Below are 24,851 nucleotides of genomic sequence, written 5' to 3' on the forward strand. Positions count from 1 at the left end.
TTTGAATTTTGAAATATAGAAAAATAAAATTTTGAATATGAAATATAGAAAAATAAAAAATATTTGCTGAAGATTGTGTTATGCTTTGTGTACATGTATGCCTTTTATAAATGCCTGGATTTAATTTAATTTGCATATTGAATAATATTTAATTAATAATTTAATATTTGATTTCAATTTACTTGATGTATGAACCTGATTTGGCAAATAATTATTTAGGTGGCCTCAAATAAACCACTAAATAGCATGTTATTAAATGCGTTACTTTTTATAGAACATTATGAATTTTTCCATGTATTTAGTATTCCATGTATTATCGAGATAATGTATGGTGCACTATTACGGGATTTCGGATATAAATTTATTTTTCGCCAGAGAAATTTTGTATTTCTGAAAAACATTATTGGGAGGCCTTGTTTAGTACAATTTAATGATGATATCGTTTTTTGTGGAAAAAAGTGGTAAATTTTGTGTACAAACTGCTGGAAGGACAAATTTTATGTATATGTATATGGATTTATCCTCATCTTATGAATTTTGTTTTGGGTGGTATATATAAGAAAAATTGTAACCCTTTTACTTTTGATATTGCTGGTATGATATCTCCTCTAGTAGAATACAAGTTGAGCCCAAGAAACAGTATATTTTTTTACCACTTTTTAGATTTATTTGAAAATACTTAGATTATATAAAAGAAACAATTAATTCAAATATGTATTAACATGGAAAATGTGTCGCAAAAGGAAATACTCTCTGAATAGAAACCACTATCTCTCCACTCTTTTCGTACATAGAAGATGTTACGTCAAATTTAAATTGAAGTTTTCTGATATCAAAAATTGTAAAGCTTTGTAAAATTATGCTATTGTCTAAATGTAAACGCCTTGAACCTTTCTGAGTAAAAAATATTTATTTTGCGACTTAAATATTAAAGCCCAAGCGTTTTGCATGTACAGTGTGTGAAAAAATGAAAATAGTCGCGTCGAACAACATAATCATAGTAAGTATATTTCCTTAAATCCCTTCCACAAAATTATACTTGTATATGACATAGCGATTACATTTTAAAAAAAAAATATACATACATATGTATGTTATGTATACTTATACGTTTTCTAAAATGAATCGTTGATTTGATAGTTTTGTAGTGGTGTTCTTTTTGGTTTTTTTTAAGTAAATTTGCTGTTTGGTTCATTTTTATGTGGTGTTTTTGTAGAACTCTAACTGTATTATAAAGTTTTTATAACGCATAAATAAATTCTTGAAATTTAACACTACTTGGAATTGGAAATTTGAGAAGATTTATGAACGTAGGAGTAACATATTAAGGGGAAATTTTTAATGAACAGGTAAGTGTATGAAATTTGTAAAAAATTTGTTTGAGTGATTTTTTTGAGAAGTTTTTTTTTGTTATTCTAATTTGATAATTTTCAAATTTATTTGATATTTAAATTTTACAGCAGTCTCTTTGAAACCTAAGTAATATTATTAATGACATTTAACATTTTCAATCCCTTTGAATTTGTAGTTTTTGAATTTTGTAAAACAACTTATATTTTATTTTAACATCAATATTTCTTTTTTAATAATTAAAAAATTTATTTATAAAATCTCTTTTTATTTGTATAATTTATTCCTTTAATACCACGAAAATTAAAATGTTTAGGGTGCTGGTCTATTATTAATTGGATATAATGTAAAAATGATTGATGATACAAATATGACCTATATAGTGGAAGAATCGGAAACTTCAAGAAATTTATCAGTTGAATTGATATCATTAGGTTCAGTAATTCTTGCAGTTGGAATTTTTGGATGTATTGCAAATTTTAAGGATTCATTTTGTATGTGTGTTACGGTAATAAATTTTAAATACCTTTTATATATAATGGATTAATTTCATTTTAAGAATTGATTTACTTTATGAATTTTAAATGAAAAAAAAAAATTCCATTTTTCTTTTTTATATAATGAAGTGGGCAGTATTTTTAGTAATTATGATTGTAGTACAGGCTGGTGCAACAGCGTTAATTTATTATAGTCAAGATGAATTTTTACAAGTAATGGATATTGTTATAGAAAAAGTTTTTAAATTAAGATCAGCACATGCAGATAAATTGGATGAATTACAATCATTGGTAAGTACCATAATAGATTTATCATTAAAAATCATAGTCTTATAATAATCAATTGAATTTTTGAATAATTTTAAACGAATGAGAATTAAATTGAATATAAAACTTGACAATCGATTTCAAAGCAGAACATGGGGGTCGAGCAACAATTTTTCAGTCTGTTTCGGAAAATTACCAGGTTTCGAAAAGCGGCTATTATATTCTGTTATATAGCCAATAGTTTCATATTAAAGTTCCTCCTTCTACCATTATAAGGTATTACATTTTAAGAGGATGATGAGTGCGAATACCATTAATAAGGATCAACATTTTCTGTTATATTTAATCAACAATTAATTAATACAACTAACTTAGTTCCGAAGCGACGGATTGATTATATTTTAAACCACATTTGCTAAGTCGAGTTAATTAGCCTTGAAGTCTTTGTTGTTTTAAAACATATTGGTTCCGAAATAATGAGGTTTTCTTTCAAAAATCCGAAATATGACTTTTATAGTTAGCATCAGATTTTAAGATTTTCTCATGTCTCCATATATTCTACTCTTAATTTTGTATAATAACGCTGACCTGTGAAAATAAAGTTTAAAATATCGCACAATTTTTTTTTTTTTTACTAGGGGAAAAAATCTCGAAAGACGAAGAAGGACGGCTCTATCTGGCTTTTTCCTCCGACAGTGGGGGAGCGTGACTCCTACCCTAAAAAATCACCTAAATTCTGAACGGATAAAACTGGTCCTGCAGACTAACTATTACCTTCGCGCTAACTTGGTTTTTCCGTGCAGCAATTAAATACCTTTCATAAGGAAATCGGTATTCCGTGTTAAATCGAATGGTCTTGTTCGTTTAAGTCTTTCTGTCATAACGCCATTGTCTGCTTCCATATTTACATGCTGTTCTAGACGAGCCCTTTGCTTTGTAGCACTCCTAATTTCATCCACAACCAATTGAATTCCTAAGTCCCTGTGGATATCACTGTTACGTATATACCATGGCCCGCAGAACTTTATTCTGGAAGGTTTGAATTTTATTAATGTGAGTCTTCTTGGCACAACCCCACAGTTGAATGCCATATCGCCATATTGGTTTAATGATTTGGCTATTATTTTATTATCAATTGCCAAATTGGACTTACGACCTAGGAGCCAATAATTTTCTCTATATTTATTTTCTAATTCTATGTGTTTCTTCTTTATATGCTCTTTCCATTCCTAGGTTTTTTCTGAGTTATCGCACAATATAAATTAAAAAATTCCTCTTTTTTGGTTTGAATTGCATTCGAAAAATTGCATTCATTTTCCAAAACATTAAATCAATCAGAATTCTTTTATTTAAATTTGTCCTAATAACTTTTATAGGCTGGCTTTATATTCGCTGACTACATACAAAATCAAAATATGAAATTCTAATTATTAATTATGTAACAATGATAATTTAAAAAAAAAAAATTAATCATGTTACTCTGGTTTGTATGAAATTGTGAACAGTGAAATTTTTTTTCAGACCAATAATACCTAATTTGAATTTATTGAATAAAATTGTAAAACCTCAAAAAAAAAGTATTAAAATTTATGGGAATTTTCATTTATCGAATCGAATTTTTCAATTTTCATTATCTAAGTATAAATAATGTGCAGTCTTTAAAAGTATTTTTATATTTATACTATATAGCCGCCATATTATACCTGTGTGTATTACGCTTATTTATTACATTCATGTTGGTTTATTGTATTGCGCTTATTTATTACATTTTAGGTTGGTTGGTGTGTATTGTATAAGAATGCATGGTGTACAATATGCTATAGTATTGGTTTAATTGAATTTCGTATCAATTTGTATACAGTGAGTTGCTTTTTCTATATGTTAGTGTTCAATATTTTTAAAAAAATATCCAATAATTTTTTATTAGATACTTACTCGTATATATGTAACATGTATAAAAATTTAAAATACGTTCATTTGATTTTGTTACGCTAATTCACCCTAAATATTCATGCAATCTGCCAAGAGTGAGAAATTTTTTTATTATTTTAAAATAACGCAAGCATTTTACAAAAAAGCTCTTATGTGTTTGTATACCCTTCAATTTTTTTTATATCCATAATGTTGAAGAACAAATTAAGTTGAATAGGCTTATAAATTTGGTACAAGTATCTTTGAAATATTTTTAATATATCGTTTATCAAATATGATTATGATCGGTTCTATTGAATATTTCTCTAAAGGATAATTGAAATTTTCGATAAATATTATGTAAAAACCTTTTTTTAAATGCTGGTACTGGACGTGTAGATATATTTATAATTTTTTTCCAAAAATTTAATTTTTACAAAATTTTTCCTTATCTCCCTTTTATTGGAAAAGTTCTAGAAATTAAATTTCTGAAATTTGATTATTTCAAAAGCATAAATAATTTTTAAATTTAGCAAACTCGAAGTGATTTGCTTCTTTTATCGTACAAAAGTCCAAGTTGTACCTTAACGATAAAATTAGCGACATTTCATTTTGCCGTCCTTTACTTTTACCGAACTGTATGAATTTCCAAATTTTTATTGCAGCATAAACGACTTCTCATAAAAAAATATGATTATTTTCCTTATATCACTTAATTAATCGTCGATTTGATTATTATGTCAACGCTTCTTTAGATTTTTGTTCTAATTCTTAAAGATTATTATCATATCGCATAGATAATAATGATTTTATCTGGTGTCTGGGTATTAGATTCCTTTTTAAAAGGTTTTCATTGATATAACAGAAATGTGCTACTTTAAAACTCTTAGTGCTACCAGAAATTATTAAATAAACCTTGAAGTATTGAATAAGAATAATTTCTTTACTTGATGCATGTCAAACGATGGTGAGATACCAGATGTTAAAATTTTCAATTTTAATTATATTGGATATTGTTGCATGATTAAGAAGTAGCTTAAACAGTATGCTTAAATTTAATTCGCGAATTAGAGATTAAGCTTTATTATCGGATAACAATGAAAATGCATTTGTCGAAACTTTGTCGAAAGTTAAAATTTAATATCAAATAATATTAGTTCCTGTGTACCTATGAATGTGAACATAATTTTTTTTCTCACCCTTATTAGAAAAACATTTACCCAATTTTTCATCATTTATTCTATTAAAAAAAACAGGCACTGGCCATACATGTATGTACATATGTATCTATGTATATATATGAAAATAACTGATTCGGTCAATTTTAAATTAATTAAAATTACCTCAATGTTGTGACTTCATTTAAAAATATGGTTAAAATAGTTAGTTAAATAGGTGCACTTAATTTGAATGTGCTTGCTCGTTGGTTTAAACAACAATATTTTTATTTTGAACTTTTTATGTAAAAATAATGTTAAAATTAAAAATTTTTTTAAAGAGTTCTAATTGTGGTTTTGTAAATGCCACTAAATATAGGTCAGCATTTTTAAATGTACCTGAATTTAATTATTTTTATTCGCTTTTAAAAAAAAAATAATATTTTTTTGTATAGATTTTTGTTTAATACTAGAATTTTTAAAGAGCATTTGAAATTATCAAAGCAATTTTCAATATTATAAAAATTATTTCGAAATTATGATTAAATAATTTTGATTCACGAATTCATTCACAAAATTTTAAATATTTCTGTAAATTCTATAATAGTATTATTTGATTGAACTTAATAATCATGTATATGAGTACGAGGATAAATTTGCAAAGACACTTTTGAAGAAAGTAGATGTATATGGCCTATCTAATATCGTTATGAGTGTAATATTGTCCTTAAAAGCAAATGTATCCAAAATGTGACCACGAATTTTATTTGGAGAGGCTAAAGGCACAGGTCTGTCTTCATTATAAGATTTACAGTTTTTACAATTAACTATTTTTGATCTCTTACGAGTAATTATTAGAAATTACAATAACAAGTGTTTTCTATAAGCCCACTTGAAAAATGGCTGTAAAATCGCGTAAAAATTTAATAATACCCATATTTTTCATAACAATGAGCAGTTTTGTTTGCGGCTACCGTTCAAAAATATTAAATCGATTGATTAAATTTGCCACCAACATCTTGAGATTCGATGCTCTAAGGATATTTTGTTAGGTTTTCAAAAAACTATTTATTGAATGTGTAATTAATGGTATTCTAGCTGCAATATGTTCGAAATGTATAAATTATGAGTAAAATAAGGTTTAAGATTGAACTCTTTGAGCCGGTTAGTCATGCCACGTAGTCATGACCAAAATTAAATGAAATTATTTTTGAAAAGTATAGATGGCACTGGTTATGAAAGTATAGATGGTACAAGTTAATTGATTTAAATTAAAATTATATGCAATTTTTTTTGCAATTTTTTTTATGTTTCTTAAATTTAAACCCCAAATGCTTTAAAACTCAATTATTATTAACTTGATTTCAATTGATCCTTGTTAACATTAATATTTTGATATTTATATTATATATATTATATATATATACATAATTTAAATATATTTTGTTATAAAAACATACCTTAAACTTTTTTTAATTATAAAATTTCAAAATCATAAATATTTCTTAAGTTATTGTAAAGGATAATGTATTTTAATGTTCTTAGGTTGTTAATATGATCATTAAATATTTATACAAGTACATAATATGAGAATAATTTTAAAATATAAATCAATTAAAATTCATAACACTATACACTATAGAAATATTTTTTTAGCCTAAGGTATTTTAATGTTTATTTTTTTTTATACTCTTAAATTTAATCCTTAATTTTATTGCTTATTATAATTTTTGTTCCTGATTTATAATATTGTTTTAAGAAGTCTACGCATTTTTACTTGTTCTTAATTCTTGTTACAATTGTTTTGGAATTAGGGAATTCAATTTTTATCAAAAAATGAAATCCGGAACTATCGGAGTTACATAAAATGTAATTCGGATTTCCGGTATAATTCCGGAATTATTGCAAAAAAATCAAAAGGAAAAACAAGGAGAAATGTTTGGAATATTTCAAATTAAATAACTTTCAATTTTTTTTCAAGAATTTCAGTTAAACAACACAGATTCAATTAGAAAAACGAAATCTTGTAATATACAGAATTATTTTTTTAATTCTGATTTTTAAATAGGTTTTTTATTGTACACAAAATTACCTAAAATCGGTATCATTAAGGCTTGACCTGATTTTTGCTCAAAATATTCCAGCTACAGAAAAAACTATTTCTACTGGAACACTTAATGGAGAAAAATGAAACAGATTATTGTAAACATTTTCCAAAAATTTAAATTCGATAAAATTTATCTAATTTGCTTTGCATTGGGCTTGCATAACAAAAATATTTTATAATTAGTTCAACAAAATTAACATTTAAACAACATCATAAAAAAGTTTTGTTAGGAAAGCAAAAAAAAATTGTAAGGAAACGCATAAATTTTATTTTACTCATGACATAGTGCTAGAAATTTTCGAATTAATTGTTTCAATGCTGTAATAGTTGTTTTTTTTTAATTATTTTTATGTCACTTGCTGGAATTTCGTACTTTTTATTAGAAAGGAAAAAATAAACGATATGGAAATCCGAATAATCCGGAAATCGATTTATTTGGATTCCGGAAATTCGAATTTTATAAAAGCGAATGAATTTCGGACAGCTCATTACATTGTTCTAATCCTAAGCAACTCGTAGTGGAATTTTATTGATTCTTAAAAAATCAAGATTCCGAGTTTTTATTCTACAATCAAATAAAATTAAAATTTTGTAAAAAACAGAAATGAATTCTTACTGTTGGCAAGCAATCATTTATTTTCATATATTTTTTTCACCCTTAAATACTAAACTTAACACATAATTTTTAACTTGAGGTTATTTAGATTTTTGCAACAAAAATTGTTATTATTTTTAATATTCTTTATTTCTTTTCATATAAAATTTATGATTACTTTGTATTTAAGTTGCTTATATTCTTAAATAAATTCACACATACACAAAAAAGAATTTGAACACACATAATTATACTTACGTCTACTTACGTCCTAGACTTACTTACATTATATTCAAAAATTGTATCCGTTTCATGTATGTTGGAATGGGGAGAAAAGGGAGTTAATATTTCGATACAGTCTCTTTTTTTCCTTAAAATATGTGAAAGTATAGGAAAAAGTTTTTCTTCTTTAGCAAATAGTATAAAAATGAATTGAGTTTAATGCTACATCAAAAGAGGATAATATTGCACATTGGCATAAGTTTTTCGGTAAATATCATATTAAAATAATTTTTTAATTTTTTTGTAACTTCTTGTTTCTTTTATAAAAAAAACAAGTTAAAGGAGAATCATAAAAAAACGAAATAAAAATATTTAAATATGTTGAACTAAAGAAAATATTGACAAAATATTAATGGAAGTTTAATTAAAAAAATTATATTTTCCTTTTAGAAAATTTGTCAAAGAAAATAAAATGAGTTTGAATCAAAATGAACTGGTTTTACACTAGCACATTTGTCCTTAAAAATAGTTAGAAAATATGTAAATAAAGGAAAATTGCATACATCCAGGGGTATAAGAAAAGAAAGATGAAATGACAATGGTTGTGGGAATAAACGACTTCAGTAAATTAAAAGAAATGACTTAGGAGGAGAGTGAAGAAGAAAGAAAATTTTGTTCCAGTCGAAGTACACAATATTTTTTTCTGTTTTTGAAGACCTGCCGTTTAACAAAACTGACAAACACTGTGTGTTTCTTTTCATAGTAAAAGAAAAGAGCCGCAATGTGTGCATAATTGGAGAAGTATTTCTTGCTGTTAACATAACAAATTGTTAAACATTGGTATTTTTAGGATTTTATGTACAATTATAATTTCAAGAGAATGAAAGAATTCGAACTAAGAATCTCATTAGAAATAAGTTCTAGAAAAAATTCCTTTATGGTTTCTTTAAACAAATGTAGAACATACTAACTGGGGCACGGAAAAATGGACAGGATAAAACTAATTAGCATATTTTAATTTCCGAAATTTTTTGAAAATATTCTAAAAAAAAATATTAAATTAATTTTAGTACAGAAAAAGAAAACAAATATTTACGTGCTATTTTTAGGTGAAAAGTCATTAAAGATAGAAACATAATTAATTTGTAAAGTTTAAAATTGTTGAATTTACTTAAGACCTTTGTTTGAAAATAGGTATGGTAACACTTCGAAATTTGGCAATTAATTTTTTATACTTTTTATAAATTCCTTTATATAAGGATTATATTTACTCTTCCGTTATTTGGTTCTTTTAGTATATGGTATGATGGTGTATGTCTGCTTGAACATAGATTATTAATTTTTTATATGTGCACGTATAGGAATAATTCAATGTCCTAAAATGAACTTTCCTTTTGATTTTTATCATATCTGTACTGTACTTTTTAAAAATTTTGGTAGTTGTACCACAATTACATTGCTGATGTTTGTTTTTAATATTGGTAAATTTTGACATTAGAAAATCGGGAATAGTTTTACACAATAATTTAAGACATAGGATCCGGTTTGGATTATGTTTTGTAAACGTTACGGATTCAAATAAGAATAAAGTTTTCATAATTTCAAATCAGTCAGAGAAATGCGTTTGCTCTTAGTCGCAATTTAAATAGAATTTAATAAAATTTCCCTTACCCTTTCTCAGTTAATATAAATAAGATCTATATTATACAGGGTGCTTCGCATAAGGTTGCAAGCAATTTCAGGGATGATTCTTTGATCAATTTCCAGTACAAAATTATATGAGTGGGGCGAGGTGCAGATATACTCGTTTACTCTTTGGCTACGATGATTAATCTATGTCGCATGGTTCATAAGTTTTTATTTATATACAAGAAAAATTTGATACCGTTTTTTCTACGAGCTGTAGCTCGAAAACGAGTATATTTACCAAACCCCGTTCCTCTGCAATCATGCAATTCTTTGCTGGAAATTATCAAAAAATCATCCCTTGAATTATTTTTAACCTTATGCGAAAACTCTGTATCTAAATTTAAGACAGTGTACGTTTTTTTCTGTCTCCATTTCTTTCTGACCTAATAAATTAAAGAATGACGTTGTTAGCCGATTCTCGCTATAAATATGGGGTCGTATGCCTTTCTTCTCATTTGAAAATAAAATAATGACTTTAATATCGTATTTTTAATTTTTTTTTTGTTAAACATTTAATTTTTTAAATTAATTTTTTAAATTAAATGTTTCCCTATTTTCTCTCAAAGCATTAATTAAAAATTTAATGTGTGATTTAATGTAAAAGGGAAAATAGCCCTTCCTGTTTTTCTAATTTTTTTTATAGCAAATAGTATTTCAGTTTTTTTCCAGTATAAATGTTTGGTGTACGAAATGGAAAATAAAAAACCAAACCAATTTTTGTTGCATCAAAAAAAAAACTTTCACAAAGAAAATTATTTTTGGTTTTTCTTACTCTTTTTTTTTTTTCTTTTTATTTTTGTATATGTTTTACCCTCTCATTTTAATTTCTCTCTTATTAAAAATTAGTAAAAATTATCCTGTTATTCTGCAATTACCTTTCACAATAACCTCTACAGAAATTAACTTTGAAAATTTTAATACTAAATTTTTAACTAGTAAAATAAAAAAAAAAAATAAAAAAAAACCATTGAAATTTTTTTTTACCCCTTTGATATTTTTTTTTTTTGAATAATTAACAATTCTGATAGAAAACTGCAAATCAAAATCTACTGCTATACAAACAGTTTTTGGTAAATACCAAATTGAATAAAAAATTAAAAAAATCATATACAAAAGAAAATTTATCTTTTGATAAAGCGTTCCCTTCAACATAACCAACATTTCACTGGAAAAACAAAAAAAATTAAAATCACGTGAATTGAATTTATTGAAAATTTTAATAAAATTTTAGCTGAAAAAGAAAGGCAAAAATTTAAAAAAAAAAAACCATATGGAAATCGAACGTTTTAGCGACAATAATTAAATCGAACTTTCACTGATATTTTGTATGATAGAAAAAAAAATTATGAAATTAATTGAAAAATGAATGCCCCATTTTTTGTAATGAAAATTTAAAAAAAATTATCCTTAAAAAATTAAAATTCATGATACGGACAAAATATAGTAATTTAAACCAATTTCCGTTTACAATTTGTGTAATATGTGATAGCATAAATAACGCATCCTGAAATGTTATCCGGAAATTTTTTTTTGTTATTTAAGATGTGGTGATATAAATGAAGGATAATTGGAAAAATTAGTGGTTAGATAGAATAAATTAAATTTTGTTTTTTGTTTTCTTTTATTATTTTCGGATATTTTAATGTTTTTGTATAAATTTTTATTAATAATGCGATTTTAATTAAAATATAATTGTGTCAAAGCAATTGTTTGTAAAGTAGAACTTTTCTCTTCCATAAGTGAAAATACTGCTTATAAACGCAATCTACTACATTATTTAAATTACTTTTGTTCATATAAAAAATATTTAAAAAATTGCATACTTTTAGGATAATCGATGGAAGATATTATCTTCGAAATAAAGAGGCGTTAAAATAATGATTGAACTGAAGGGTGTAGAGGTCTTGTAAACGAACGGACGGACGTATGGACAAAGTGGATCTAATGAGCATACATTATACGCTCATTAGAATTTTGCGAAAGCATAGTGTGCATTGCTAAAAAGAAGTTTTCGTATGTAGCGTTACTATGCAAAAATATTTATCAGTATATCTATACAATTTCATTTATATCATCTATATATCTCACATTTAAAGCAAAACCACATCTATTATAAAAGAACTTTCAACATAATGAAAAAATTTTAAAAATTAAATAAATTTTCAACTGCGATTTAAAAAAATTATTTAATCAAACCTACATTTTGCAAACTACTGAAATCGGTATGTTGCAAAAATAATTTCTCTTATAATTTTGAATTTAAAAAAACTTTTATATTAAATAAAAATTAATTTAGATTGATACTAGTCTAGTTAGGACACAAGACAATTTTTTGATATCACAATGAATGTAACATTTTAGCTTTTAGAGAAGTTCAATTACGCTCACTGTATCGATATAGTAGATCAAATATCGATATTTTGCAAAGAAGTAACGGGACAAGTAAATGAAAATTTTTCTGGTGACATTGAAATATATTTATTGCATTTTTGAAAATTTGAGCACCTGACGAAATACCGTGAGAAAATTACTTTGCTTAAGATGACACTTATAGTTAAAATGGCACTAGATCCCGACTTTACTAAATCGAATTTACATATTACCTTTACAGTAACTTGACAAAATCCAGCATTTTTATGGCTCAGAAGGAGCAATATCTTGAACGAAAAAAATCTATTCTATAGAGAATTAGTGTTTTCATCAAGATTTTCGGTTTTCTATGAATCGTTTGAATATTTGATGTGTAACTAAAATCTTAAATTAGAAAACTATTCAATTTTCAATAGATTTTTTGTCCAAGTTTTAAAAACAGTATTGCGCAAATCAAATTTTTTAAAAAATTCTGCAACGATTCGGCTGATTTTCGGTCAGTTTTAATTTTTTGAAATTAGTTTATAGATTACAAATATTCAAAACATTGTTGTCAAAAGTCTGACGTTAAGGTATTAAATGAATCTGATGTGAAAATTCTCACCAGATTTCATCTCAAATGCTTAATCTAAATAGGTTCAGACTAATGTGTAATTGACACCTTAGAAGTAGTCTAAATTGGCGGACAGCTGTAGTTAAATTAAAAGGCAAATTTTTGAAGTAAATCACAGTATACATACAATATTTTAATGCCTTGATATAATATGAGATTAAAGCCAATTTTGACACTTTGAATCTACGGTTTATTGGTCCCTAAATCCAAGAGTATGAAATATTGTAAACAGTTTTATATACTCGTATCATAGTATATTACACCTAAAATTTAATCGGAAAATCAGTACCTTGCACCAAATTAATATGATAAGTTCATAATGCGACACAACCTTCGGTTTTTTTAAAATTTTGTTTAAAAAATTCTCGGCTTTTTGATTTTTAAATAATAATTTTTTTGAAATAATTTAATATTTATTTTAATTTTATCCTTTTGAGAGTTAAATACCTATGCGATGATGATTTAATTAAATTTTAAAAATATTTAATTTTCATTCATTCATTTTTTTTCACTCTCACAATAATTATTTGAAAATTACTTTATTTAAATATTTTGACGCTTAACCATTATTGTTTTACCAAATTATCATAATTTGTGATTAAAAATAACTTTGTTTTTTTGTTCTATACTCTGATTATCATCGTAATTCGTTTTTAAAACCTAATTATTTAAATAATAAATTTTTTTTATATTTTAAATTTAAGATTATCATAATAATATATTGGAGTTATTAAATTATTATAAAATAGTAAAATTATTTATTTAAAAGAAAAAAAAATTTATTTATAATTTCAAAATTAAATTATAATTTAATTCTGATGTGTGAATATTTTAATCGGATTTTGATTAGACACACAAACTAAAACTAAAAAAAAAATGTGATGTGATCAGCACCTGAGTGACGACAACGACGTCTAGTTTAGTGAAATTGTTGCAGTATATTATGAAAATGTGTTTTAAATACTAACCGAAAAGTGTAAATTTGGCTCTTAGAAGAGTTTCGCATTGTGGTATTCGAATTCCCTGAAAAATCCACCAGCTAATTTCAGTAACAATCAAAGCTCAAATATCAAATTTTAAAAAATTCTATCAATTAGTTCTGTAGATAAGGTAAAAAATTTTAAATCGCCCAAGTTAGGTTTCCGAGCCCTGATCGTTCCAAAAAATTTTTAGGTTCATTGTTTTAACACCCCAATTTTAAATATTATATTTTAAGGAATTTGGTTGATTATTTCTTTTTATATGTGTAAAAATGTAAAATCGACCCGGATAACGGCCAGTCCTATTCTCGAGGTTCTGATATATCCCCAAAATTGATTATTTCCATGGCATAGTCGGAAAAGCTCACATATAAATTTTCATCAAAATCGGTTGGACCGAGCTTCAGATAAACGGGTGCACATACAGACAAACAGACCTTCATCTTTCTAAAAACAGTTTATTTATGTTTCCATGCTATGAAGAAGTTTGTTCTCATCGAAAATTTGACATCAAAAATTTGATGCGATCACATAACCTTCCTTATTTTAACAATACGGTTGGCAGCATTGAAGGATTATTTTTTGTTATATAGTAAGGATATAGGAGCAAAACACTAATATTTTGTTGATTATACCAATTAGGGATTGTTTTTTTTTCTGATAAAATTTAATATTTTTAAAAAGTATTTTAATATTTAGTTAAAGAGATTTTTTCAATATAATTTTAATTTTCTAATAAAAAAATTACAACAATTAAAAACAATTGAAATTAGAATTATTATTGTCAAATGATGGGATTATTTGTGACAAAAGTGGCAATTAGTTTCCCAAAGTTTTAATAAATTTTTGTTAAAAAAATTTTGTGATAATCAAGTTTTCTGATTTTACATCTCGAAATCGGCAGTTTCTAACGCTAACCTTAGCTTCATGGGTTCGTCAGCATTGGTTTTTAAAATTATAAATTTAATAACAATTGAGATTGAGTACGGGAAGAAGTAGTTCAAGTCACTCGAATTAAATGCACTTTTTTTTTAATTTCTTATTAATAAAGTGCTGATTGTTGTTTTACGGAGAAATAGTAAGACTTATTTAACCATATTGTTTGACAACAAGATTGTTCAGTAACACCTGTCAAAGCCACAGTGTTCGGCAGAGAGAAGAAAACTTCCCGTTGCTAAAAAATATAGCGGAAATTCAAAATTCTTGCAAAAATATTTAGTACAGAAAAGACAAAAAAGCAGTCAACCGTGGAAGACGTAAAAATTTTGCAGAAAATTTAAAGAAACTTAAATATTTCTGAACCATTCGTAACCGGTCAATGCTGGAATATATTTTTGTTGATTTGAAATGTTATAATTGTGTTAGAGCAAATGGAAAAAACAAAGTAAGTAATAAAATGTTTTGAAATTGATAAAAAATTGCCATTGTTCACCTAATTTATTAATTTTTGGAGAAAAGTCTAAAAACTGAGGACCGGAAATTTACAATTTTTTTAATTAGAAATTTTGTTACTAAGCCTGTCTATCCCGAAACTTAGCCGTAAAAATAAATTTAGTCCCTTGCTATTTTACTTCTGACAGCTTTCTTTGTATATTTAATTCAAACTTCTCCGAATAACTTGGAGAACGTAATATTATAATTTTTGGTAATATTTTGAGTGTCTGCCATTCATTAAGCTTATTTTATTCTATTATAATTACGGAAGACATATTATTTTTTATATAAGTAAGAAATTAAAACAAATTAACTTGGAAAATTTTATTAGCACTAAAAAAATAAAATAAATTTAATAACCTTATAGCAGGTTTAGCTTGTTCTGGAGATTCAACCAGTCTTAGAGCAAAGAAAAATAACAAGAAGTTGATAATAATCGAAATTTCAAAATAATAACAAAAGTGTCACTTTTCTAAACACATAGTTAATAAATTTGACCGCTTTTAAACCAAATTAATAACCAATTTAAAAAAAAAACCAAAAATTTAAATTTATTTTATTTTGTTCTTTATTTGTTTTTTCCAGTATAATTGTTGTGGTGTTAGAGGACCAATTGATTATAAAGTATCAGCACATTATGGTTATTTTCCAAGAACATGTTGCGATAAACAATATGAAGAAGATGTTTGCTCTGAAGCAACATTATATAAGGATGGCTGCAAAATTAAATATCATGAATGGTGGGAATTAAAATGGAATGAATTAATTTTAGGTTGTATGGCAATTGGTGCAATTGAAGTTGGTGGTGTATTCAGTGCCATATGGATGGCTGTTAACTTGAAGATAATTGAAAAGAGAGGATTTACAAAGTCAAAGAAAAATAAAAAATAAAAAAATTTTTTTTTTTTGTTTATTTTTATGTTGCTGTTGTTGGTGTTGTTGTTATTGTTTATATTTTTGTTATACATACAAAATGGACTAGAAGAGGAAAATTCAAAAAAAATTTTCTTTAATTTGTTCATTTTTTTCTGTTTTTTTTTTATGTTTGATTTTGTTTATTTTTCTTCTCCTAGTTTTGTGTTATTTATTTAGGCCAATTCTATGAAAAAAAAACCCCATCTTTATGTAAATAAATATATACGTAATTATTTTTTAATTTTATGTTTCAACATTTTTGAAAAAAAAAAAATATTTGTAAAAGAATTGTTATAATTTTTATTTGGAAAACACTATAGAATAATTTTTAAATAAAAAGGAAATTAAAATGAAAATTGTTTAAAAATTTTAATTAGAAAAATTTTATTGTTTTTTTTTTCGTATTTTCCTTATGTAGTACGGTTTGCACTGGAATGCATTTTTCTTAAGAATTTTTTTATCTTTTACATCTGGACATAAGGATAATAAGAACAAGAATCAAAATTCAGATTGTATTCTATATTGTATAGGGAGCATTTGTGTAGAAAAAATGGAAACTTTTAAAAAATTTTATACATAAAGAATTAAGTTTTAAACATTGTTGGTAAAGTAATGAATTTATTCTTCGCATTTTCTTGTTTTTTCCACAAAGCACAACCAATACACGAAGTCATCTATTGTTGAGAAAGAAAATTGTAAGTTAATCTTTTTCTTTAAAATTCTTAATAAATATATTACGAAATGTGTAATGGATTTATGAAAATTTTATACAATCAACTTAGTTTTTTAGTTTAATTACAAAATGATTAACTTTTAAGATTATGGTGGCAAATGGTGGGTATAAATCATTAAATCGCATTAATTGCGGCGCAATTATATTTTTTGACATAAATATCTTTGCTCAAGTGCCATTTGATCCATACGTGAATGTCGTGATTTTGGGCTTAAAAACAGGTTCTTAGATTTATGAGGATTTGAGAATAAGTAACCTGTTTTTCGCTCTCTCATTTAATTTTATACAGATACACAGACGTTATGTTAATCCACTTCCATTTACAATCCAATTTGAAATAAATTGGACGTGGGTAAAAATTGGTTTGGCCTTTTTTAATATAACTCGTTTTAATTCTCGAATCCCACATGGAAATTAAAAAAAAATTTTGTGCCCAAAACTTAAAAATCAAAATGACGAAACTTCTGATGAAAACTTAAAAAATCCAATCAGTCAGTTTTGAAATTAAATGTTTCTAAACTTCAGGCGTGATTTTCACGATTCAGAAAATATGTAGTATAAATCAAAATTTCACTCATCATAACGCTATTTGCATACCTTATGTAGACAGGCTTATTAAAGTATCTTCAAACTGTAGTTATAAACAAAATTGGGAAATTATTAGAAAATTAAAGCAATTGAAGCTCAGAGTCATTATAATTTTTTTAATCTGGCAAATATAAGAGAAATTTTATTGTGTTATTGCGATTAAAATTGGCAATTTCAGTCTACAAGAATTTTTAAATTTATTGGAAGTAATTTAATTTTCGCGTATTTCACTTATTCTTAAGTATGTTGCAGTAATTAGGAAAGCTGAATAATGAATAAAAACAATGCAGGTGTTAGTTATATTTTGTGTCTTAACAAGCAAATTTATAAAAGCAATGTTAACTTGCTTAGAGTCCAGTACTGATAACAATCAATCACATATTTTTAACAATGGAAACATGTAAAGTTCTAATAAAATTCCGAGTTATATAAAAGAATATTTTGTGCTCATAACTTTGTTAAGTACCCTTTAAATTCATCCTTAATGTAGTGTTGACGATATATGGTCAAGTTTCTTTTAATAAGTTATGTAAGTTCAATTGTCTTAGAGTGTGCTTTAAAAATTTTCGTTTCATTATTTTAATTTTTAATGTACAGAATTACGCAAAAAAGTAAAAGTTTTCTCTTCCAAACCAAGTTATGTTGTACATATCTATATTCTTTTTTATTTTGGTATAAATTTTCAAAAGAAGTTTGGAATTCATTTTGAAAGGAAATTGCTTTGGACTAAAAGCTACAATATACTTAGTTATTTAATGTTTCTGTAACTTTCTGATTCGGAAATTTAAAAATTTTCCTGTTCCTTAAAATTTTTTCATTTTTGAACTTGGAATTTTATTTTGTTCTCTTTTTTCCTTTATTAAATTGTGGAAAAATACAAAAAATTTCAAATAATTTAATTTTAAACCTTCGAGAGAGATTTTTATGTTGAAAATAATATTTAAATAATTAAAATAAATTAATCGTTTAAGGATCGAAACGGATGTATACGCCGTTTTAATAATAGGCCCTTTAAGCATTGTACAGATTACAAAATAGTTACCGAAGCTTTTATTGCCAAATCGATAATATTTCCAACCGATTTCAAATAAATTTTTTTAAAATGACCTGAAGTGCTCCTGTAATTGTTGTAACATAAGCTTTGTCAATTAATTTTCCTGTTTTTAATATTTGTTGATATAGTTTCTATATTAAGAAGAATAAAAACTCATATATGGTTATAATTACAAAATTACAATTCTAGCTAAGTTCATAACCTGGACATAATATCCGAAAATATTCGAAACCCGAAAATCCGAAAAAATGTTAAAAGTACTTTAACTCATTTGGTTGTAAATATAATGACGCCGACGAAAAATTCCATATTTAATATATTTTCCAGGCTCTGTACAAACAAGAGCCTTTTTCAGATCAAATCAAACCACTTTGAATCAAATGGAAATTTTCAGTTCGCCCGAGGTAAATCACTAAAACCGTTTGCTTTTGTATCTAAAACTGCTTTTTCGGGAAATGTTTTTTTAAAAATTCAGTTTTTTTGAGCAAAGGTGAATATATATTTAAAAGCAAATATTACAGTTAAACCAATTATCCGGAAACTTTTGGTCCATTTTTCAGTAAATTTTCAAATTCATGTTTATTGCGTTCTATACGACGACATGCTAACACAACACAATATAATCATTTTGACCTTTTCAAAATATTTGAAATTATCTTTAAAGAACTTGATCAAGAAAATCTATTTAAGTTAGTCTCAAGGGCAACATCAAATGGACAAAAAAATTATTTGTTTTATAGTGGATAAAAAATTATAAACTTAATTTTAAATTTTTTATTGTTTTTTTTTTTTAATTTGGTAAATAATTTATTGGTCATCCAGATCCCGTTTACTCGTTTTGCTTCATTATGTATAAAAAAAGCAGTGTAATAAAAGTGTCAATGATTTAAAAAATGGACGAATTCGAGATTCGTTTTGCTACTTGTTTTGGGTTTAAAAAAAAGTCTGTTAGGATACGTCACCTGTAGTTGGAAAATTCCATTTGACGTTTGGTTACAAAAGTAATTTTGTTTTAAATTTGTCCGATTAATTAATTAGTTTTAGTTTGTAATTTTAATGCTGTTGAAGGTGACTTATTCTGCTAATGACGTCTCTGATTACGGAGGATTTTAAACTCGTTGATCGCATTAACTTTCAGTGAACTTGTTTTATTAAAAACTAGACCTTTTTCGACTAGAATTTAATTGGAAAAACCATCACTTTCATGACTAACGCTTGCAATATGCGTTCAGATAAAGTACGAAATTTAGTTTTTATCAATAAATATTTTTTTTTCCAATTTTCTACTAATATTGATGATCACTTTTTTTTCTAGTAAAATTTACTTGCTTTTTTTAAGGACCTTTTGCTAAAGAACATTTTGTTTTTGTATTTAAAAATTAGAAACATAAACAAAAAGTTTTCTTCACTTTCAAAAACTTTATCCCCCTCATTATAAACACAAACTTATGTTCTATCAAATTTTTACAATGTGTCTATATATATATGAGATTTCCATTGTATTCAATTTTCCTATATGTATTGCATAATTATTATACATAGGAAGTTTGCTTTCATATTGTTTCTTATATATATTTACAAGAATATTTTTGTATGTAATATATAACTGGATTAAATTTCATCTACTTTTTGTTTTTTAATAAATAAAGTTAAAAGTTTTAACAAGGAGCTATTTGGAAACTACTATTCATATGAGAGTACATATACACATACATACATATACGTTATATCTACTTAAAATTTATTAAAAACAATTTCTCATCTTTCACTTTCCTCTAATATAGACATGGACTATGAAGGTATTTTAGAGTATTTACCAATATTAATTATACAATTATATACAATACTATATATATATTAATATGGTGGCAATAAAAAAACGGAAAAGGTTAATATTAGATGTAGGTCAAGCGTTTCAAGTTATAGTAGTTGCAATGTTAAGCTGTTAGCAAGTAAATATAGAAAAAAAGTTTTGAAAATTTATTTAAGATCAGGGTGGAAAATTAAAAATAAAAACAAGTTTAAGGGATTAATTTTTAAACAATTTTAAAGTTATTTGACCTTGTAATTTATCGATTAGATAAGTAGTTAAGATTATTTTTAGATGCTAAACGGTTGGTTAATCGCTGAATTGATTTTGATATTGTGACCATGACATTTTTAAAATATAATTTCAAAGGTGATTTTTTTTTGTTTTTACGAACCCTTTATCAAACTGCTGCAAGCAATAAAATTAAAATATAAAATTTAATCACATATAGTGTTAAAATAAATTAAAAAAAAATTATTTTATAATTAGCCGTGAATTCCTTCAAATTTAAGTAAACCTAACGTTCTAATAAATGTTACTTCGAAATATTAGAATTGAGAGATCTTGCATTTTATTCTATTTATATTAACAAAAATTATCTTCAAATATAATTAAGAGTGAAAATGTTTCATGACTTTGTTAAAAATATGGTAATACTATAAATACTGTCATGGGGATAGCGTTAATTATTATAACTAAAATAATATCGTAAAATCAGGTTTTCATAGCATCCCTAGGTATACCGCCAACTGTGCTAAATTTTACTTATAAAACTTCCTCCTTCTCATTAATTAGTGCAACATAGTAATTTGAAGTGCCACTAGGTATAGTAATTCTAATATAATATGATTAATCTTATAATAACTAATTTTAATATAAATAAATTTGTAATATAAAAGTTATAATTATAAATTAATAGTTGAATTTAAATAAAATTATTCAACATAAAAATATTATTAATAAAATTACATGGTATAGTATAATAAAATAAACTTATAACCACCATAGATATGGTAAACAGATGTCCAACAAATATAATAATTTCAGTATCTACAGTGCATGTATGGAATGTTGATTTAAACTGAAATTAAAAAATTCTTGTTATCTAGTGTTCTATTCCAGGCTAAAAGGGGGCTATTCTTTCAGATTTAGTGTGTAAGCTCTAGTCTTCTTGTTATCTAAAGTTCTCTTTTAGTTTATAAAGGGTCTATGCTTTCAGACTTAGTGAAAAATTTATACTTCATCAAATTGGGGGAGCATTGAACTTTCTCTATATGAGTTAACATTAAAACAATTTGATTACTGAGCTGTAGTAACAGAGTATAAGGTTGAGGATTTGGTGTTAAAATACGTAAATAGGAAAATTTTTGGTTGATTACTTGTAAATAACAGGTTAGCGGTTGCCTTGCGTACTTCCATTCCAAAATCAAAACAAAAAAGAACTGTGGCAATGTATGATCAATGTTGATTAAAGTTTAAGAATAATTTTAAAAAAACAACTGGATTTTTATACTAAAGCTTTATTAAAGTTAAGACTAAAAATTAAATCTTGTTTCTTTGTTGACTTTTGTACAATTATTTTTAATATTTCTTGATATAACTAGGAAAGTAATCAGGAATCATTGCCTCAGAAATTTTTTATGTCTATTTCAAAAATTTAAATAGATTTGTCTGTACCATTTATTATCGTCCTGAAATTTCGTATTGTGCGTGTTGAGCCGGTATATTGTTTGTCCTGTAATTTTTTACTTATATATTTTGCCTATAGAAATTTTAATACCATATTGTTATATTTTAAGTATTATTCCGTTAGATATTAATTTCTATTCATAATATAGTATGTACCTACATATGTACATACATATATACTAAGTAAATTTACGCTAAAAAAAATGAATAATCGTAAGAAAATTGAAAATAATATGAAAATCCCGATTGTTTACTCCGTTTTTTAAATTTTATTAAAATGTTTATTTTATTTTCGTTTTTGTTTCTTTTGTTATTTTTATTGTAAATATTTGTTTTTTTTTTGTAATTTTTTATATGTTTTATATGTACATTTACTATGATGAAAATCTGTTGACATCGTTAGACTAATTCAGCGGAAATTATTTTCTTTCAATTCAAAAAACAACAAAATGAATTTGAAATATGAGAAAAATTAAAAGGAAAAAAAATAAAATTCCTTTATATTCTTATTTAAAATACATAAACACTGACATACCTATGCAATATTCTGTAATAGTATATGTGTATATGTACATATATTTTATAATAATAGAATGTATAAGAACAAGAAAAGATAAACCTGTAAACGTTGTTAAAATATAAAGGAGTCAAGAGTATAAATTTAAAAAAGGTTCAACTAATGTTGCGTTCGTTCTCTTATATACTCGTACTCGTATATTGGTTTATTGTTTTAGAAAAAGTGGCGAATGTTTTTATTTACATACATACACACATACCTACATAAATGTATAAATATTTATATTCAGTATTTGATTTAAAAAATTAGGAAAATATTTACTTTGTTTGTTGATATTTACCTGTAAAACATCTAAACTCCCAGATATAAAATATTATGGAAAAAACAATGAAAAACATGAAAAATAAATATATAAATAAAATAAATTTATCAAATTATAAGAGCGCATCATATAGAAGACAAAAAAAATAAATTCAAAAATATTGAAATTAAAAAATGGTTTTTTAATAAAATGAAAAAAGTCTTCAAATATAGTAATAAATTAATTTATAAAGAAATAAGCCTTAGATATAACGAATTAGCGCAATGAGAAAAAAAAACCCTGGAGAGAGAAAAAAAATTGCGGAGTCCTATATCCTTTTTGGAAAATATACTAACTTTTTCATGACATTGTATATGAAGACAAAAAATACTTGAGCTTCCCTTCCCCTGTGAATAAATTTAATTTTAAGATTTAATTTAATTTCTATTATTATTTATATTTCATTTTGGAAAAATATTATTTCAGTTGAAATTTAGCCGTTCTTCATATTTCCTAATTGAATTTAATAAGAAATTTTATAATTAGATTTTAATTTATTTGAACGCTAACTTGAATTTCAATTTACTTGCATGTACGTTAATTCCCGTTTATACAATTTTATCCACCTTTCTCGACATAATCTGTCTGTGGAATTGGCTTCCCAGAATATACAATGTTACGGTTTGCATCTAAATATATAATGGGTCTATATATATCTGTATACATTGCAATATGCACAGTAATTCCGTTATTTTTTTTTGTTCAGAGGACCGTGGATCTATGGCCCTTCTCACTTCAACTGCAAAGATCGATTTAGTGATTCGCGGTCTACTTCAGATGAATATCAGTATTACGTTCACTGGGAGTTGTGAGATTTACGAAGGAGTCACAACAAATCCCCATCCAAAGTGTCTTAACCTTAAGCAAGCCACAACCCATCATTCGCGCAGCAGATGCTTTGCTTGCCGCCTTATTCTCTGCCAAGCAGAGACTAAGACGGTTTATTCTTTTCATGTGAACCATAGAAGGACAATGGCCGATGCTTTTCACATATTTTATTCTTTTAATTCTAAGAGAATTAGTCCTGACCTTTTCTTGCGGAATAAGTATTGTTTATAAATATCAAGTTTATTTCTAATAATTAAATTATTTAATTACGTAGACATAAAAATGTACTATATAGAAAGTGATATTCAATATAATATAGCTGCCTAAGTGCTATTTGTAGATCTTTACATATTTTTAGAATATTGTTACAATATAACCTGTACTGTATGCGGCTCATAATAAAAATAGCATTTATCAGTTTGCATTATACTAAGTTTTTCATTATTTTCTTTCAATTCAAAAATTACTTGAAACTTTTCTGAATTATTCACTATTATAGCTATATTATTAGGTTTCAGAGAAAAAACAATTATTCTTTGTATGATTAAGTTCAACCTCATTCTTAAATGAATATAACAATTCCTATAGCATTACACATACATATGTTTGGCTGCATATAAAATATGCTTAAACGTGCTTTTACCGCTGATGTTCAAAGTTGCATTTTACTTTTTGTTTATTATGTTTTCTGCGAATAAAAAATTCTGTATAAACAAATAATTATTATTCTTTGAATTGTTTTTGTTTAAAATTTTACAAAACCTTCTGACTCGCATGTGTATTTAAAACTTTGATCGGAGAAAAATCACATAGTTTTGTTATTGTGGTATTGTAGGTTCATTTTTCTTACTGTAAAATACAAGTATACAAATTTGCTTTTAATTTCTTATAGATTCTTTCTGAAATTGCAATACATGTAGTTTCCTATTGTGGTCTATTTTGTCATTTTAGTCTTTGAGAACTGTGTTTTTTGATGAGAGAATGTTAATATTAATATACGAAAGGTGTTATTAATATATGAAAGGTATTTCAAGCATTGTTCGGTAAGTCATTGGCTGTAATATTAAAGGCCGAACTAGGCTTTAAAATTTTTAAGTAAAGTAAAGGTTGTTATAAACTACCTACCATGACGCCCATTATACCCCAAATTGAATAAATTAAATT

At 25.4% G+C, this 24,851-nt stretch overlaps 1 protein-coding gene across 1 annotated transcript; it reads left to right on the forward strand.

Moving 5' to 3' along the window:
* The first annotated feature begins 1,671 nt into the window (after positions 1–1,671).
* On the forward strand, positions 1,672–16,345 carry LOC129611200 (23 kDa integral membrane protein-like). Its single transcript, XM_055524191.1, has 3 exons — positions 1,672–1,858; positions 1,977–2,138; positions 15,778–16,345. Exons 1-3 carry the CDS (start codon positions 1,703–1,705, stop codon positions 16,081–16,083), a joined length of 624 nt encoding a protein of 207 aa, XP_055380166.1. The 5' UTR covers positions 1,672–1,702; the 3' UTR covers positions 16,084–16,345.
* Positions 16,346–24,851: the final 8,506 nt, after the last annotated feature.

Source organism: Condylostylus longicornis, unplaced genomic scaffold, assembly GCF_029603195.1.
Source record: "Condylostylus longicornis isolate FDR11 unplaced genomic scaffold, ASM2960319v2 ptg000048l, whole genome shotgun sequence".
In the NCBI taxonomy this organism is placed as follows: domain Eukaryota; kingdom Metazoa; phylum Arthropoda; class Insecta; order Diptera; family Dolichopodidae; genus Condylostylus; species Condylostylus longicornis.